Source organism: Vanacampus margaritifer, chromosome 3 (assembly GCF_051991255.1).
Source record: "Vanacampus margaritifer isolate UIUO_Vmar chromosome 3, RoL_Vmar_1.0, whole genome shotgun sequence".
NCBI lineage: Eukaryota > Metazoa > Chordata > Actinopteri > Syngnathiformes > Syngnathidae > Vanacampus > Vanacampus margaritifer.
In genome coordinates, this window is record NC_135434.1 from 12,820,807 (window position 1) to 12,840,799 (window position 19,993).

Consider the following 19,993-nt stretch of genomic DNA (forward strand, 5'->3'; position numbering starts at 1 on the left):
GGTCAGACTCTGCAGGGGATTCATGAATGTTTATGGCAAACTTGGCACAGGTTTGAGCATTCATTTGATCAACACAAGCCGAAATGATTGACGAGGTGAGGCAGCCATGGTGTGTGTGTGTGTGTGTGTGTGTGCATGTGCGGACATTTTCAATTCCAGGCAACTGCTGTTACTTTTGTTGGGACATATCTGAAGTGACTAACACAGTAGGCTACAATAAAAAAACAAAAAAACAAAAAACACACTAATACTTGGGTGTTTATTTTGCCTTCACACTTAGATTAGCTGGCACCGCTTTCTCAACTTTTTTCAAAAACAAAATGCTAGCCTAGTACTGTACAGTGGACTTTTGGAACTTGAATGGTTTGGTAGTTAAACTATCAATATGTTTAACATCAAAATTGAAAATAAAATGTGTTACAAAAGAGCAAGCTTTTGGTAGCTTGATAGATATTATAACATTTTTAATTCTTCATTTCATATATTAACCATTGTTATACATTATTAACACTTTAATTCTTTATTAACCATGTTGAAATGTTTTATAGAGGTAGAGTAGTGTTGATTTCGGTATAATTTGACCTTAAGCTGGGACATACTATTTAGTCTAAACAAGTTCCTTCTCAGCGTTTTGTGCGAAAACACATTTGGTCCTTGAGAACAGAATCTGTTTTGAACACGTACCCCTGACTCTGTTTTCGCCATCTGCTCACGGAAAAGTACCAGAGAGTATGTTTTGTCTACAAATGAAAGAGAGGAGGTCTTTTAACTATAAGAAGCGATTCTACAGGCAGAAGAGCTACATTTGACGCTCTGAATCCCACCTGTTTAAGTGATGAATTAGAGGCTGTTATCTGTCCAGAGATCTCTGACTGATTAAAAATAATTTTTGCAAAGGTGTATTTTTCTTACATTAAGTCTATCTTCATTTTTGGAACACGTAAAGAGGAAATATAATTTTATTCCTCTTTCAGCTTCAGTAGCTTAGCTGGCTAAGGTTGCTAGAGCTACAACTAAATAGCGCTACAACTAGCACCTCGTTACAAACATAGTTTTACAATTTAGGTTAACTTGGGATTTCCCGGGTCCCACTCTCTGAACAACACTGATCTCTAAGGGTAATTTAGAAACGAAAGTATATTTAACCTAAACAATTTCAAATACCTCTCATAACATTTAAACTAAGCCACACTGTGTGTTACTCTGCATAGTAAAATTCACCGCAGTGGCACTCTCATGCCAAGAGTGCACTCTCTGTGCCAATATACTTTACTAATCCAGCCTTTCGCAGCCCACGCATAAAAAACGGGTCCGACCAGACATTTCTGTTTTATGTGAAGCTTGAGAAAAACACACGCATGGCGGGCTCAAGTGGCACACACGGTTAGCGAGATTGCGGGAGGCCAACGAGTTCTTCACTTAAACTGAGCGTGTCGCAATTTAACTTTAAAGGGATGGGTGACATTAAACAAACGAGAACGACTCCGCTGGCCAAATTTTATGCGAGTGTTGCCGAAGAGATAAAATGCAATGGGTGATTTATCTATCAAGCTGCCTTCAAGTTGAATTATACGTGTTCAAACTACAGTGAGACCAGAAGCCATCACATTTGAATCCTGGTACGCATGCATGAAGATGTCTGAAATAACTGATCTGTTTCATTTTCAAGTTGTCGTGGCAAGCCATCAAAAGCAGTCGATGGATCAATGCACCAGCCGGTTGGAAGATAAATGTCAGGGGTCAACTATCAAAAACAAGCATGGCTGACTAGGTTAGTTGCATCGATGCCTTGGCAACACTTATTTAAATACTTCAATGTCAGCTTTCTTTGATAGACCTCTGCATGGTACTTTCAAATGCACGCAAATCAATTCCTCAAATATATCGATAATAATGATTTTACTTTAAAACCTTGGCCAAGATCCCAATCAAAGACTCTGTCATTACCACAAATCTCCGCTGTCCATCCTGTTCATGTTGCGACTATCTCCTGCGCTCAGTCGGGGGCTGATTCTTTATTCAAACTGACGGGTAGGGGGTGTGTGTGAGTTTTGTGCATTATGGGGGCGAACACCACAGCGCCTAACATCATTTGAGTTCAGATGAAGGTTGGGTGTCTTTGTGGATGCTCAGTGGCTGACATGACTACTGGTCTGAATGACAGATTAAAGCTGGTAACTGAGCAGGGAACTTCAAGGGGGTGGTCAGGGGGTGTTTACTGGGGCGTGCCATAGACAAAATTGATCAGGGACAGGGCAACACTGGTCGATTGATGCATTATTTATAGGCTTGGAAGCACATTTTCGCTACCAACAGAGAGCTTATGTTGGAATTGTTTGTTAGTGAACAAACCCACACAAAAAGTATTTAAGTTATCGCCACTAAACAAGAGGTGGAACAAGGGCCAAGGAAAAAACTGATTTGGTGAAGACACCCCCGCAAAACAGAAAAATTATCTGTCAAGATTTTCGTTTTGTCCTTTTCCTAATGTTCGTTTTGGGGTTCTTTGATCCTTATTTTAGATTTTTGTTAATTCTATTAAACCACTTCAAACATAACAAGATTCGGCTAAATTTACTTTAGTTAGCAATTTGTTTAAAAAGACCTACAATGAATATAATAGCAATATTATTATTCTAGTGTCTATGGCATTTTCAAGACTTTGAAATGGCAGTTTACCAAAGGGACATTCAGTGATCCCTAGCGCCATCTACTGGTCAAAGAATAGCATTGGAAGCATGCAGGATACGCACACTACGGTGGCTCAGAGAGACCGCATTTCGCAAGCCTACCACCAATTCTTATTTTGCGTGAACAAACGAGCATGTCAGCGAGCGACGGCGACTTGGCAGCCATTGTGAAGCCCGGGAGTGTCGCCGAAAGATCAAACAAGCCGGAATTAGCCGGAGCAGCTAAAGAGTGGCTAGCGTGAGTTGTGAGCCATAGGCTAGCGTGGCTAACAAGAGCGGATGGCGGGAGGAGCTAGTAAAAGCTTGCGAGAGCAACGCAGAATCACCCGAATCACGGGAGTTAGTGACGACCAACTGCAGACCCTAGCTGTGGAAGGTAAGCTTCGGTCAACCCATTGGGTCCGACACTCGATTCAATACCACCCGGGCTAACTACATTCGCCAATTTTTTCTTTGGGCTTCCATAGCAGAAGATTTTGGCGAAACATGGCAGCTCTAGTAATGTGAGACTAGAGCCGCGATTTTAAAATAAAAAAATACGTTGATGCGATACAACATATTTTTTTGCATACTATTGACATAAACAGTCAGTTTTTTAAATGAATGAATTATTAGTTCACCACTAGATGGCGCTAGAATCCACTGAATGTACCTTTAAGGATAATTACAGTCTTGATTAGGGATCCATGGTAAAGGTGTGAATCATACATCCATGGCTTTATTTTTTAGAGTATTTTATAACTATTGTGAGACATAGTGCTATTTTGACATTTACTCTACGTTCTTAGGCAATGTTTAGCAGAGGTAGGCATTTTACAAAATTTTGCTGGTCTGTCCATTCCGTCATTGTCAGTCAGTTTATCAAGCAAGAACCGAACTCGTCATTTTATTTTAACCACGTTTCAGTCATCACTTTGTCACTCCTGTTTTAGGACCGACAGATAGAGGTGGGCATTCCATCAGTATGTCGGTCAACAAAATGGGTGTCCATCAGTGACGGGCTGAGAAGTCTGACGGTACTTGACCCGGTTTGTGACGATTACATGCCCACCTATGGTGTTCAGTACTCTGGTCTCATTCACTTAGTGTTTACACGGTATTATAAAACATTGTAAAAAAGTTGTCCAATAAAAAATTTTTTTTGCATAAGGTCACACAAAATTTTCAAATACCTTCAAAGATCAGGTGATGTTCATACTTGACGAACAAAAGAACCAGATGTGAATATGATATGTGAACACAGCCTCTAATAATAAGGCGTAATTAGAAAGTTGTACTCTCTAACCTTGTATAACAATTTATGATATATTTTATAGAGAGTCACGCTGTGCTAACAATTTGTCTTGATTTTTGTATTTAGTGCCTGGTCCCTTCTTCCAAATGGAACATAATGTACGTGTCTCACTCACGCTAGATGTCTAAGTAATGAGCAGGGGGCATGTGAGGTAATTATTTAATTTGTTTAACTTGATTTACCGAAGCAATAAGACAGTCATAATATAGGGCAAACTAAATTGCCGTCAGGCGGCTGTCAAACATGTAGCCTTGTTCTCGCTGAAGCTTTTTGTACGTGCTTCTCGCCAAAGGAGCTGACATTGAGGCGGGGCGGACTCTGCATGTGTCCTTCAGCTCCTACTTGTGCATGCAGAGGTGTTCAGAGTTTTCTATAGAGGAATCAACATAGAGAGCAAGTAGAACTTGACAATCAAATAGGCCGAAGGACGTGTAAAAGCTAATAGTCAATAAAACATCCAGGTGCACCGTTCTAGCAAAATGTCCATCTTTAGTCGAATTCAAGATTGCATAAGCATTGCATTAATTACTGCTTAAGGTGCTAAAGAAGGTGATCTGGGGTCCCCAAAGCAATTACAAAAATGCTAATGAGCAACTCTATATCTACACTAGTACCTTAAACCTCCATTTATCTTCACATAGATATTTTCTTAACCTGATGGCAACGTGTTATCTGCTTGTGCTACTTCAAGCAAGTTTCTGATGTTAGTAACACATTTTTAATTGCCACCCAGATAACTGTACAAATGATTTCACCTATAATTGCATTTGCTTAAATTCATTTGTGGCATGTTCTGGATTATCACATTTGCAGTTGTGATTAAAGTCATCTACTTAAACATTAGCCCCCCCTTGTACTTGGAGTGCAGAGAGATGGGATTAGCTAGATAAGGTTAAGAGATTGGATGTGACAAATGCTAATGGTTGGTAAAAGTGACCCACGGTTGTGTGATTTTAATCTATTAATGGAAAAAGCGAGTAAATCTGTTGCCATTAGGCTTTTTTGTTTACGCGCTCTCGTCTCTGGTGCAGCAAAGAAAGCATCCGCATTACAAGGACTGCAGGGTTTCTATCATGAAAATGCTCCCAGAAAACACTTTGATTGCCTCAATTGATATGCCTGCTGGGGTGATCAAGCACAAAAGGGCTGATTGGAAATTTCACAGTGCGCTGCCGCTAATTTACAAGGTGCCACTGTTTTTGAGGAGAGCGGTGCCAGCGGTGTAAATATCCATGTTTAATGTTGTGAGTCACCGTTTTGGACTCTTCTGTGGTCAGGGAAAATTGCAGCTTTCCTGAAAAAAGAGCCCTGGGCTGTTTGTTATAGCTTTGAACAATATCAGCATCCTCTGTTCTAGGCGGAATTAAACTAAGTGGTCGATTACTACCGCTGACGATAGTGAATGATCTCGCCACATTTTGAAGCAGGGAACAGTACTCAATTAAGGATGAATAAAGTTGTTATAAAACAACACCTCCACCTGGATTGAACTAAAGAGCCTTCTATTGGGAAATTGTTGCAGTAAAAGATTTCCTAAAACCCAGAACTGACACAATATTATTAGTAGTAAGCCTTTCTTTTTTTTCTTTTTTTAATGGACATACATACTCCTGTGTGCATGCAAAAGATGATCAAACAACTTTGATCAAGTTGAGCTGAGAAGGTCCAGACACAATTAAATCGTGAAGGATGGAATATATGAAGAAGGTTTTATGTAATGATCCACATTGGTGGTCATTCAAAGTGGCTGTTTATTTTGGGCAGTATTTTGAATTAGTATAAGCAAATGGTAAATGGAGTGCTGCTGCCATGCAAGGCGCTGCCTGCTCCAATGGGAGCAAATTGGGGTTCAGTATCTTGCTCAAGGACACTTTGACATGGTCAGTGTTGAGGATCGAACCCACAAACTTCAGGTTGAGAGATGACCACTCTACCACTGAGCCATCATACTTAAGTGGGCAGTGAAAGTTCCAAAGACAAATGGCCTTGAAGGGACAGTGTGTACTATTTAGCGCCATCTAGTGGTGAACTAATATTCATTCATTTAAAAAAAAAAAACACTTTTAAGTTCAATAGTATGCCAAAAAATATGTTCTACCACATCAAGGTGCATTTTTAAAATATATATAATCGTAGGTTATAGTAATCGCTAATTATATTACATAGGTTGCACCGTGCTTTACATGCGGCTGACATCATCTTTCTATGATACCTGAAGGAGAAGAACTTAGCGAACGAAGTTATCCTCTGGTGTTGCTTGCAGCTAGTGTCAGACCCAATGGGTCAAACTCCGCTTGCCCGCCACAGCAGCTGGGACCTGCAGGCGGTCGTCGCTGAGTCCCGTGATTCCGGCTACCACCGCTTGTGTTCCTCTGCTTTGCTCTCGTTAGCTTTTGCTAGCTTCTTCTGCTAGCTTCACTTGTTAGCCGCTCCAGCTAGGTCTTGCTAGCAACTCTTTCTCACTGCTTCCACTGCTCCGGCTCGCTCACTCACGTTAAATAATAATTGGGAGTAATTGGTGGTAGCTTTGCAAAGTGTGGTTTCTTGGAGGCACCGTAGTGTGCGCGGTTCTAAATTGTTGCATTCTATTAGTTCTTCACTAGATGGCACTAAATAAATCACACTTTCCCTTTAACATTCAAAGACAAAAGTTTAGGTTCCATCATCATGAATGATGAATGATGTGACACCTACAAATCATTATTTCCAACAATATTCATAAAACATCAGGATCTCAGTAGGAATAGCTTGACTTAATTATGCAGTTTTAAAATTTGGCAATTTAAACACTGTTCGGTTTGGCAACAATTTGTGCCTGGAACAAATTCCATGCAAAAATCACTTCACACATTAATCATTTACAATGTGAAAATTGTTTTGTAAATTAGACAGGAAAGGCGACATAGGATGTCAACAGTTAATGAATGGACTTTGGAAGTTCCACTGTATGCATGTATGATGGCAAAAATAAACAGTAGTGTTTTCTTCACAAGCACATTCAGACTGCATGTGATAGGAGAACGTCTTATTTATCATTTACTGGCTGAGACCACATTGTTGCTAACTTGTAAGACTAATTGCATGTCAGAATACTTTAACCTAATTAAACTATTTGAATATACCCTAATGGTGGGTGAAAGCAGAAAAAGCAATATGATATTGTGGCTTGTGAGCGCAGGAGTATGCACAAAGATCAATTCCACTTACAGCAGATTGATGCAGTATCTTCCAGATTCTTTTTGACAGAAGTGCCTTGTAACAAATGTAATCCTCTTAAGAAGAACAATGCAGGTTGAGTGCAAAAAGTGTTTCATGAGAGTAAGAAGATGAATGTGTCCATTTTCTGCAATTTTCTGGATGGTTCCAGGGCTTTATCCCCAATAACTATTTATTCTACTATCTTTAGGTTTGACATATCATTTATTCATACCATTGCTTTCTATTCTTACGCCTACTCCTTATTCTTAAATCGATTTTCTACTGTCGACAGCGGCTGAATTTTTTTTTTCTCCGTACCGCCCATCCCATCACCCGACCATTTTCTTACCTCCTTGGAGGGGACCCTGGATCCCTTCCGCCGTGACCACCAGCTTTCCACCATGGCTATGAGACAGGAGAGCACCACACCGGCCGCCAGGACGCAGAAGACGCCGGCAAAGCTATGGATGTCCAGGGCGTTGCTTTGCCGTGATTGCAGCGAGCTGTAGAGTTCACAGGGGCTGTCCTTGGGCCACCACTTGACTTTGAGTATATCCATGTCGCCGTTCTGCTGAAGCTCCAAGATTCTAGGGGTATCGGTAAAGCACACAGAAAAGTAAATTCTGTCAACAAAGAATTTTGAACTCTGTGTCAGGTGTCGGAATTTGAGTTTCATCTGTTTGCTCTATGAATGCAGATTGCTACATTAGCTTCCCGGGTTTATATTTAGCTGGCTTTAATTTGGTATCAAAAGGTAGAGAGATTTATATTGTTGTGTTTTAATGTTTTACATTGCTTTAATGGTTTTGTACTTTTGAGTTAATGTTAAAAAATAAGATGCGTGAGGTGCATCAGCGTCTGGATGTTTATTATACACCATCGTTAAAATGGAATGTTTACGATGGAGTGTTTATAGACTTAGGGCCTGATTTACTAAGATCCCAGCTGAACACGACCTTAGTGTCGAGCAGTGTGTGGAGGCTGCCAACTAATTTTCACGAGTGGCCAATCTAAAATATAAAGTTGTATTACATGATCTTTCACAAGAAAAGAGAAATAAGATCGAGCTGACCAATACAGTATACAGAATATATATTGTGTTTTACAGTAACACTTAACTACATTTATAATTTTGTATGAACCTCTGCCTATAAAGCAAAGCATAAAGAGTCTCTGTTGCTGAAATGCACGAGTGCAGTCAATGAATGAGGCTATCAGTGTCAATAGACTCTTATATATACACACTCCAGTATTATTATAATATAGCTACAGTGACTTAGCAAATCACTTCTTCCTTGACATTCATGGCATGTTTTTTTGTAGTTCAATAAATTTAAGACAATACAGTATATGAGGAGCCTCAAAATGTTGTTTCCCAATAAGAACACCAGAGGTCGCCGTCTTTCACTGTCACTAAATGTGCAATAACTGAAATTGGTTTATGATTATTTAGCTCAGTTGCGTTCAATTGGCTAGTCCAGCTGGTATAACCCCACAAATGCAAGTGATGGAAATGGAAGTGTTAGCAGACGAGGCTAACAGATATAATTTGGGGCAAACCAGGTACAGCACAAAAAACACGTTTTGTTTGATTTAACTCGGCCCAAGTGTGTGGGAATTGGATCCCCTGCAACATTGTGTTTAAAACTTATTGTCATAGGTGATATGGCATGACTCCTTCTTGTGATTGGCCCAGAGGCAGCCATTATTTATCAGTGTTTCTCAACCCTGGTCCTCGGGGCCCACTATCCAACCTGTTTTCCATGTCTCCCGATTTCAACGCAGGTCAGGATCGTTATCAGGCATCTCCAGAGCTTGCTGATGAGCTGGCATTGAAATCAGCTGCATTGGGAACAGACATTGAAAACAGGCAGGATAGTGGGCCCCGAGGACCAGGGTTGAGGAACACTGCCTTGGATCATCCAGAAACTCCAAAATTGCATTTTTGTTTAGACATTACCTTACGCTAATCTTTGTTTTGGGAATTTCAGATGTGTTTATATAAGCGGAAAAGTTGTTTGCAAACTTGTTTGCACCTGCTTTTTAGACAGAAAATCAGCAAGCACAATTTATCCCAGGTTTGGTAAACCACATTGTGCATGCAAAATGAATCTATTTGCACAAACTCCTCACACAAAGCGCAAGATAAACAGCACGGAAATGTTGGTGTTAGGCAGACGTATCACTGTTTACTACCTGTTTATTTGATCAGCTTCATTGTCTATTTGTGTGATCAATCAAATAAATTTTTGGGTCGTGCAAACTCCGTAAATCAGGCTAAACGAGCTAAAGGCAAAAACAGTTAAAGTTTTAATGATAGTGATAGCTTGGACTCTTATAAATATCATTATTCTAAATATTATTATCATTCCAAAACTAACAGATCTCAATTGGAAATTCAACCGAAAGACGGAAAGACAACCGAATCAAATGTTGATAAGCGTCACACAATAGAATAAAGCCTTATTATCATATGATGAGGAATTAACTAAAAACAAACCTAATCAAAGAAGAATACAACAAAGTGAGAACATGCTTACAGTATATCTTTAGTGACTAACTGTTATAACTTGTTGTGCAGTTTTCATTATTACAAAATCTAAAGCAAAAAAAAAAGGGTAAAAAAACCCTTTACTGACAACAACACAGATGTTTCTCTAATTGCTGTAGAGCCTCTGTTCCATCTGAGGGCAGTGTTGTTCCATTCAATTCCTTCCCTGAGCCCGCAACATCATTTTGGGCTGCCAAACTCATTGTGGCTAACATTAATATGTCTTGCAGCACAGCAAGAGTACACAGCCACAATGTCATTATGCAGCCTAGCCTTAGTCCGGCGATTGATGGCTTCAGAGAGAATACAGCTCAGAGGTTGATGGGGTCCCTCTGTTAGCCTTCAGCTTATGATTTTAGTGGGTCGTTCTTGCCGGGGTGCAAGGGGATGCGCGCACACACAACACACACACACGCATGCATTCTAAATCTGTTTGTTCTCGGCTGGTTGTTTAAAAGAAGGTGAAGTCGAGTGGAGGCAAGGAGAGACAAAAAGGAGAAAGGCAAATTGGTAATGCAAAGGCAGCGCTGGGGCTCATCATGCTAGCACAAAACATGCGTTACAGGCAACATCATCCCCCTTTTGATAGCCGCAGATAAAGCCAAACGAGGGTTAGAAGGACAGTCGCAAAGTTAACAACCCACACATATATGTACAATGCGACAGATGTTGCCGATTATGCCAGGAATTTCCTGGAGGAGCAAGAACCCTTGTGCAATTCCGGTGACAGCCTGCTGACAACAATCACAGTGCACGTCCCTCATCTTTACAAGGAACACACAAGATGGCCATGCATCAAACCATGCAAATGAGCCACACAGATGGTTTACATAATTAATTTCCCACCACAATAGTTAGAGAAACAAAGCCCGTTTCAATGTCATTCTACTAAAAAAAAAAAGTCTTAGCATTCAAAACCATGTCGCTGTACTGTACTTCCTGGGCCCATGTGAGTAAGAAGTTATTTAAAATGCATGCGTCGACTGCAAATGATAAAGATAACTCCTTTGACCCAACTACCGTCCTTAAGCATATTGAACAATGTTCCAATGTGATTTGACCTCAACGACCTTATGTTAGATCTCTAAATGAATAGAGATCTTCCACTTTGTTATAGGGCAATCCTTGGAAGTTTGACCAAGGTCAGCGAAAAATTATAAAAAAAACTCATTTCAACTTGTTTGGACAAGTCAACGGTGATGTCACCTGGGCATTTTAAGGCGACAATAAAAAAAGGGCCCTCTTTTCCCATCTCTATAAATGTCAAAACAGTCGCTAAAGGAAAAGACAGATGTCTTTCCATAGCAAATATATCCAGGCCATTCCCCAAACTTCTTCACTCATAGTTTGGGTTTGAAATCTTTTTGTGACACCAGTATGAACTTTTCCGACACACGTCCTATGCTAATGAGAACAAAATGATTTGCGTATTCTCATTTGACCATTGACAAATGAGAATACTTCTATTGATCAATAGTTACAATGGGATGGTAACTATTGAGCTAATTTAATCTGATTTGCTAGCTCTATTCATAGCCGCAACAGTAGCACAACAAATGTAAATAGTCTCACATTCAAATGTGGAGTAAAAGACAGAATTCATCAGGGTAGCTTCTGTTTATGATGGAATTTTGTTCCGATGGCAATGACATAACACAAATGTGTACACAAGTCCGAACAGGCCATAGTCTATCACTAACCAATGCTAAAACTCTAGTAAATTCCAGTACCTACTTGTACAAATAGCACTACAAGGTCATAAATATAAAACAATTACATAAAATATGTGAGGTAGGCTTACCACAGTAACATACAGTACGTAACAATGTGAACATATTCTTACGCCGCTCTCATCGTTTGTTCACAACTGAGGAACCCTTGCAATTTCCTACTACAAACATGTATTAAAAGAAATAAAGTGGCTAATTGATGATCAATAAACCAACTCATACTATTTAACTCTGACAATTGACAAATTTACCAGCAAGTCAAGTTTGGTAAACTTTGAAAAAAGCAAACTGAGAATACTAGATTGATCAAATGTCTTCATACAAAGAACTAGGCCTGGATTTAACATCAATATGCAAGGCATAACGGTGCTATATTGCTGCTAGCTAGTCATTTGTGATCCATTTGAAGATAAAAGCATATAGTTAATAAATGCCAATGTTGGTTTCTCAAGCAATCATAGAAAAGGGTACAATAAAAACAACAAAGAATAACTAAAAAGGCTTCCTGACAAGCAAACTCAGGGGGGAAAAAAGGCCCTACGGTCTGTTCATTAAAAACTGATAGCAGACGAAAGATGACATTTGACTAAGCTGCGGTAACTCAGATGGGCTACGAGGACATTTGCAATTCAGGGTGGAGTGCCGTAGCTCTTCCTTTTTATTAGGATGTCGTCTGCCCATGGAGCTCATCATCTATCATTTGACACTAATTGTCCTGTAAGATTTATGCCAAAAGCTGTTTCCCCAAATGTGCATGTGATTCAAAATGACGATGTGCTACTTTTAGGTCTGACACAGTGTTTAACAGTTTGGGTTAATAGTTTAAGAAATATATTTAAATGATGATTAACTGTTGACCAAAGGGGTGGGGGAATGAATCGCATGCCGTGATGTAGCTTTTCCCTCGGGAGAAGGACAAAGATTTGACCAGTTTGACTTCCCAGTTAGATCCCTAGTGTCCACATGTATGGAGTTGCGTTCCTACAACAGTAATCCAAATTTGCATTGTGCGCCGTTCCTAACCACAAAACCCTCATATGTCACGAATGCTGGAAACTGTAGACCGTGTACCTTTCCTGCATGGAATTTAAAGAGAATGAGAAGAGCCACTTCCATTGACCGGAAAGCAAGTTGGCTGTGTTCACTCCCACAACTGTGCAAAAACATGTTGTAACAATCCGCAGTATGATACAGCGCTACATGGTGGCGCCTCCTTGTTTTTGTTATGCTTATGCAGCACTTTTTCGTTTGGCCGTTTGATTGTGTTTAATGCTGTGGACTTGCATGTATACATACTTTTTCCAATTAATAAAGTAATCCTGTAGACTTCCAGTCCCCTTTTTTTCCTCTCCAATTTTTTGCTGTCCAGCAGAGCCGTCCATGGTGGATCGGATAGGGCCCACAGTTTTTTTTTTAAACTTAGTTTTAAACTATTTTACTTAATTATAAATTAAATACTTGGCCCATTTCTACCACAACATGCAGTTAGTTTTCTAGCTGTGCATAGGCCTACACCAGTTAAATGCATCGTCCCTGGATACCACAATTTTCAGAACAACTCAATGTCATTAAAACCCTGGAGAACCCACGGGGTCAAATTTGGCCCCTATAAATTCTGCTACTCAAATAACAAAGACCCTTTTTTTTTTTTTTTTTTACAAATTTAACTTAAAATGTCCAGAGTGCCACTTCTGACCCCTGCATGGGGCCATCTAGTGGATGAATATTGCACTTACATGAGCCAGAGTGGTGGTGACAATATGGCTGGCAACAAGCTGTTGAGCTGGAAATCAATCCAAACAAAAAATTCTTCTCAGCAAACCATCAGATGGTAAAATTGTGTTTTTTTTGTCAATCTGTTTGATATCATGTTGCAGAATGCCTAGGAATATGTTTTATAAATATATATATTTTTTGATAAATTAGCAACTCTGAGCTAGTTAAAAAAAAGGGTTAAAATTGAAAAAATATATATTTTGGTGTTCAGTGAACTTATAGCAGTCATTTAATGTATAATTCATAATTTCCCAAAGAAGAAAAGGGTTCTTGGGTTCTCCAGGGTTAATACAATTTCTCAAGTGTTATGTTTTTTGAACTATTCAGTCTAAAATAATATGTTGGAACGTAAAATTATATTACTACCATATACAAGCAGGAAGTATACGCTCAGGTCTGTCTTGCAGTGTAAGCCACAGGATGAATGACGTGCCTTGCTTATAAACGCGTGACTTTCCCTTGAGTGTCTCACAACAACAAGTGAGGAAGTGACGCAGTGGACAAGTCTGCCGCTTGTCTGCCACGTCAGCTCCGAGGGGCCTGCGGGAACTTCTTAGCTTGTGAGCTAGCAAGACATGGATAGCTACGTAAAAACTGGAAGGGATATATTCCAGCTACTGGAGTCTTTAAGATGAGATATTTTTTTATGTTTAAACATGCAAGGATGTATGTAGTCATGAAAAATTTGTGACATTTGAATTGTGAATGAATTAATGCATTTGAGAGTGTATGGACTAGTTTGCTTTTACACGATTTTGAAGCCTCGTTTTAGATGGCTTAAAAAAAAAATCATTCATACTTGGCATATAAAATTTACAAGATATTTTTATTTTTACTATATAGGGCCTTGAAGTATCCATTCAACTAAAATGTAGTTATTATAAATACGTGTCCTTATTTGGACATAGACATACAGTAATTTATTCTTAAACATTTTAAAACAATAAAAGCGCTGTGGAAGGAGTAGTCATGTTGAAGAAAAACAAACGTTATCAACATTTATTTTTTTCCCCTGGAGAGCTCAGTATTGTTCATTCGGTAATTTTAACAATTTGACATGTCATCATCATTGCTCTCTCTTTAAAATTTTTAGATATTTTTTTATTTCGTATGTGGGTTAGAATGTGTATGTGCGTGTGTACGTGCGTGCTAAAACCTATTAAAAAATCCCATACCGTTCACCTAAACCGAACACTTCCAGCCAGAGCCGTGAGGCCGTCAGGAGACCCGAGGAAGGACCAAAGAAAAGAAAGGAAAGTGAAATCCAGCACGTGATCAACATTTCTAATGCTAAAGCGTCTAATAAAGATTTCTTGTGTAGTGAAATACTTTTACTGTTTTTTAAATGAAATGTCAAGTGCACTTTTGACATTGGTCATTGATTTGCACTTTTGATGACACCTAAAGTAATATTTAAAACGCCCATTGTCTTTGTTGATAAGAAAATAATAATAAATAAATAAAAGGAATGACAATCATCTTGAAACTCACAATAGCGGTCACCGTTGTTCTTCATTTATCTTGAGCCTGTGGCTGACAGGCGGGATAAAAGGCCACTGTGCATCAGTCTGACAAAAACATGGCTGGAGTCAAAGGTTTCCCGTGGTACACCATCTGTCTCCATCACTAATTTGGCTGGTGTTGTCCCATTGAAATATGCCTTAGCTCCAAAACGCACGATACATTTTGTGGTGTCACAGATGACAGTAGAAATATGAATTTCCAAAATCTAAATGATTCACAAACAATGCCAAAGCGAGAAAGTATTTGAATTGTGTGTCCTTGTGAGAAATCTCTACATTGTCTGTCTTCAAAGGGTTAGTAGTTTAGTCACATGTGACTCACAAACACACGTCACGTCACACATATGACGCATCACATTTGCCTCAATTTCTCTGAGAAGGGACATGAAAAAACTATACTACTTATATATGGTGACACAGATAACCTAAGACACAAATATCCTATAGTTTGTAAGGACTCAATTATTGCCTAATCTTGAAGCCCCGGAATAACAACAGAATTGTTGTGAGAATGTCACACACATGATGGGTGAATTTCCCTGATTAATGGGCTGCTCCCTCTAAATTGTGGGCTGGTCTTTTGGGACAAAATGGAGGAAAAATAATAATGAAATAGCACCGCAGCAGCCGGAAAAGACGCCGGCCCACCGGGTATCTGCCCTGTATGTCAGATAGCCAGTCCAGTCCTCGCCATTAGGAATGCTAAAACTATACTTCAGATGACTTTAGATAAGCTATGAACAAATAACATGATCAGTTAATGCTCTGATCATTATTTCACTTTTGGTGCAACAGTTTTAGCTTTGAACACATTCATCCACTTTACATGAGTTCTTATGGTAAAATGTGCTTTAAAATGACAATAACTTGGAAGTCAATCAGCGTCTACAGGTTTCACAGCAACTAAAGTTTTTCTTATATTTGGTTTAGCCGCTTCTGCTGTGGATTTTTGTACCCTCAGCAGCTACATTCAGCCTTGCTCAGAAATAATGACTTAAATTACTTGGAATTGTGACTATTGTGTGTCTTCTTTTTCTCCGGGGGCCCCACAGCGTGACATCCTTTTCCATCATCCCCATCTCATCTCGTACACTAACTGCCCTCATGTCTTCCCTCACCACATCTATCAACCTTTACTCAGGACTTCCTCGAGCTCTATTGCCTGCACTGTACACCCGGACGTTCAAAATGATCAGATAGATAAAGTACACTATACTAATAAAAAACTACTACTAACTTAACTTTTTTTTTCAAGTTCGTGTAATTTTGTACTCATAATTTTTTATTTAATTGAACTATACTAGTTTTTGGGTATGGATAATTTCAAAACATAAATTTGCTGTAAATTAATAAAATGTAGTTATATGATTAAAACTTTATTTCTTTGTTTCAAAAAGGGTAATATTTATAAATAAAATAAATTTATATAGTACATACTCAAAATGTTTTGCTTTATGTTTTGTGTATGTTTCATCATTTATTTTGCTTGTGAATATGTAATTTAATTTTAGCCTTATTTTACTCTGCAGCTGACATTGTAAATGATCATCTGTTCTCAGTTTCCTTACCTGGTTAAATAAATTAATAATAATTTAGAATTAGATTATAAAAATATGCTCATAGCAGCCGGTATGGTGGCCAACTAGTTAGCACTTTTGCCTCCCAGTGCAGAAGTTTTGAGATCGAATCCGGCCTGGACCTGGAGGGTAAATGTTCTGCGCGTTCCTGCGTGGGTTTCCTCCCATATTCCGAAAAATATGCATGGTAGGTTAATTGAACATACTGAATTGTCTCCAGGTTGTTTGCCTGTGTGTACCCTGTGATTGGCTGGCAACCAGTTTAGGGTGTACCCCGCCTACTCCCTGGAGACAGATGGGATAGGCTCCTGCATTTTCGTGACACTCGTGAGGTCACAGTGTACTTATGGTTTGGATTTCTGTTAAATTAATCCAGTAGTTTTAAAACTAACATTTAAAAGTTAGTAACTGAGAATAATTGAGTTGCTGTAACAGAAAGCTTCTAAATAACTATCAAAAAATTCAGTTGGGTATAATCAAACCATTCAAGTTCTGCAAAACTCTAACTTTTGAGTTGATCAACTCACTTTTATTTTATTTTTTTTAAAGTTCTGCTAATTTATTCGGGTTAACAGTGTGGCAGTTTCACTCGCAATAAATAATAAGTTTACATTTTAAATATATACATAAAAACGTGTCACATTTTGTCACCTCTGAGTGTCATGTCACATGAATTCCAGTATAGGTTTCAATGCAATTTAGGTCTCAATGTCAATGTTAGCCTGATGCATTAGGGGATTAGCTTTTTGTACAATAGATTAAATGTGATTTATACTAAGTGTCAGTCGTGTGCATTTTCATGTTTTTAATGGTCAGTAGCTACGTAAACAATATGTGAGTGCATGCGTGTGTGGGAATGTGTTCATGAAACAGCTGTTGTGTGTGTGTATATGTGTGTGAGTCTAATACGTTATCACCTTGCTTTAAGAACGTTGACTTTGACAGGGGAGATCTATAATGACTTTAACACTCCCACTAGATGTTAAAAGCAAATAAGGAGAAGGTTGCCCGTGTGTCGGTGGGGGGCAAATGTCGGCCTGATGTGTGTGCGAGTTTGTGCGCTTCGGGTCCCCAACACACCACTCTCACTCTCTGCAGTGGTGGTCTGGATGTTACCATGGCAACTCGAGGGCAGCAGCCTTGATGGCGGGGTGATCACGCGTTATTAATTGATTCGAGCGGGTGGGCGGGCGATTTGGATTGAGAAAGGAGGTGGTAGGTTTTGAGGAAATGATGATAAATTGTGTGCGATCGGGTGTCAATGCCTTTAGAGTGACAGCTCCAATCATCAGCGCGCTTTGGGGTTGAGGCTATATTTAGGTTGATTTGTCAGACAATTCACCAATTTGACTTGGTGTCAGTCAGTGTATACAAAAATGTCTCAATTAAATATGGTTAGAATCAAACACAAAAAGGAGGCTTATTTAAAAGCCTTCAAGGTCGTGCGTGTTTTTAAAAAGCAATGTCTCATGTTTGAATATCATCACTATCTATTTGTAACAGCTACTCATATCCCCACTGGAGAGAAATGGATGGAAAAGAGATCAAGCTGTGCTGCTGTCCGCGTGGAAGGAGGAGGGTCTTCACAGTTTAACTGAATGGTGGGAACTCACTCTGCACCCTGTCATCTCAGCACCTGCAAAACCGATCTTGAAGTCATCGGTATTGATCGACTCGGCCAGACTGCCCTTCTAGACATGTAATGGCCGTTTCCTGCTGTCAGACTCCTAGAACAAAGGTTACGCTTCGACTTTGACTGTTAATTTCACAGGAAATCTTTATACGCACATCATTATACCCAACAAATTGTATATATTTTTTTTAAATAGTTATGGAATAACATTTACAAAATACAGATTTTTTGCATTTACCATATCTGATTTGTGATTTCGCCTTATGTTGAGTTGGCCCTAAAAGAATTGCTATTCTATGATGTCGGTTGATTTCCATGTTCTTCTAACTTCAAAACATTTCTTGTAAGAATTTCTTTTCAAGTGAATTCATTAGTTTCAGTGTGAAACTGAAATTAAACCTTAATTAACTATACGTGCAAGCAACCATTGAAGTAATATTGTGCCATTTGTAAATGTGATGATTAAAGTGCAAAAACGTTACCATTGGTTATGAAAAGGTTACCATTATAATGGGTTTGTAGAGCGTCAGTAAAGCTGGTAAAAGATGAGAAAGAAAATATTTATTTATTTATTTTTTTGTATGTGGGTGAGTATGCGTATGTGAAAGAAAATATTTATGAATGTAAAGCATTTATGTTAGTTACATTTACGCGGTAAAATAAATATATTCATGTGAATATGTAATTAACTGTATTGTTTATGTGATACCGAGTAACCAAGACACATTCCTATCTTGCCATACAAAATAGTTTTTATTTAAAAGATGCAGACGCATCGAATCGAACCAAATCAAATCGTTCCACTTTGAAATATATTGGGATCTGTATCAAGTCTTTTTTTTTAATAGGTATATCTACATTACTGAAAGGTTGATTTAAAATGACAACAAAAAAGCTGACGCATCATACCCTCTCAAACTGAGCCGTACCATATCAAATCGAACCATAACCCCACTAAGTGGTACAAATCGAATTATTCCACTTTCAAATCAAACCGTATTTGAATCGTTTCTCACCCTTAGTTTAAATTAAAAAAAAAAAAAAATTCAAATCATCTTTTGTGGTAAGAAGCACACTCCAAGTACATTCTGTTTCCTGTTCTATAAAAGCTATCATTTACAACTATTTGTTTTAACTCTTGAAGCCGATGACGATGGTTTGAGGTCCAACTTTTGTTTGACTTTTAAGGCATATTTATTCATATATTATTATTATTTAATAATTTTTAAACAAATAAAGTGCACAATTTTTGTAAATTTCACATTTCTGGGGGTATTAGTTTAACAAATAATGGACCAATCTAATGGCTTACTCTCTTTGATGATGCAATGTTAATGGTTGAACAAATGCCGGGCAAGTGACTATTTTGGAGGTACAAAGTTTTTGATGCCAGTGATATATTTTTCACCAGAGAATAAAGAAGCATATGCCTTGGTAGTCTTGACTAGCAGCAGCTGCAGTCATTTAACATGCAGATGAGTTTGACGATCACGCATTAGGTGGCACAGTCGAGAGCCTTTCAGAAGTGGTTCGACATACTTGTAACTGCTTCTGTGAAAGGCGATGAGCCTCAAAGTGTCGTCATGCTGCCGCGGTACGATGACTACCGCAAAAAAAATCCTGCGGCAGTTACATTCCCTTCTCTCGATGACTTTTCTCTTGCACGGCTCCTCGGCGGCACAACACAATTCTCGGTCGGAGACAGTGGAAGTGGGAAGTCGCCGTGAGGTGAGAGGTGGAGGAGGAGTAATTGGAGTGACTCATAGAACATGATGGAAAATAGAGTGAAAAATTGAGAGTAGGTTCTTTTGAGATGGAGGTCTGACAACAAAATCAGGCAGCGAGGGCGGCGAGGGAGAGAAGACAAAAGGATGAAATGGACAAACAGAAGAAGCGCGTGGACTAAAAAGAGCTGAAAGGAAGAAGATAAGCAGAGTAGATGGACACGTAGCGCTAAAATGAGTTTGTTTCCTCTGTGATGAACGTGTGACTGTCAGCTCCTTAAATGAGAACTATCCTGG

The 19,993-nt window shown here is 38.9% G+C and overlaps 1 protein-coding gene across 1 annotated transcript in view; it reads right to left on the reverse strand.

The window, feature by feature from the left end:
* The window catches only part of grid2 (glutamate receptor, ionotropic, delta 2), a 437,970-nt gene that overhangs the window by 8,880 nt on the left and 409,097 nt on the right, over positions 1-19,993 (reverse strand). The window contains exon 19 of the mRNA XM_077561716.1: positions 7,532-7,769. Within this exon, the coding sequence (XP_077417842.1) occupies positions 7,532-7,769 (238 nt within the window). The remainder of the gene's footprint in view (positions 1-7,531; positions 7,770-19,993) is intronic.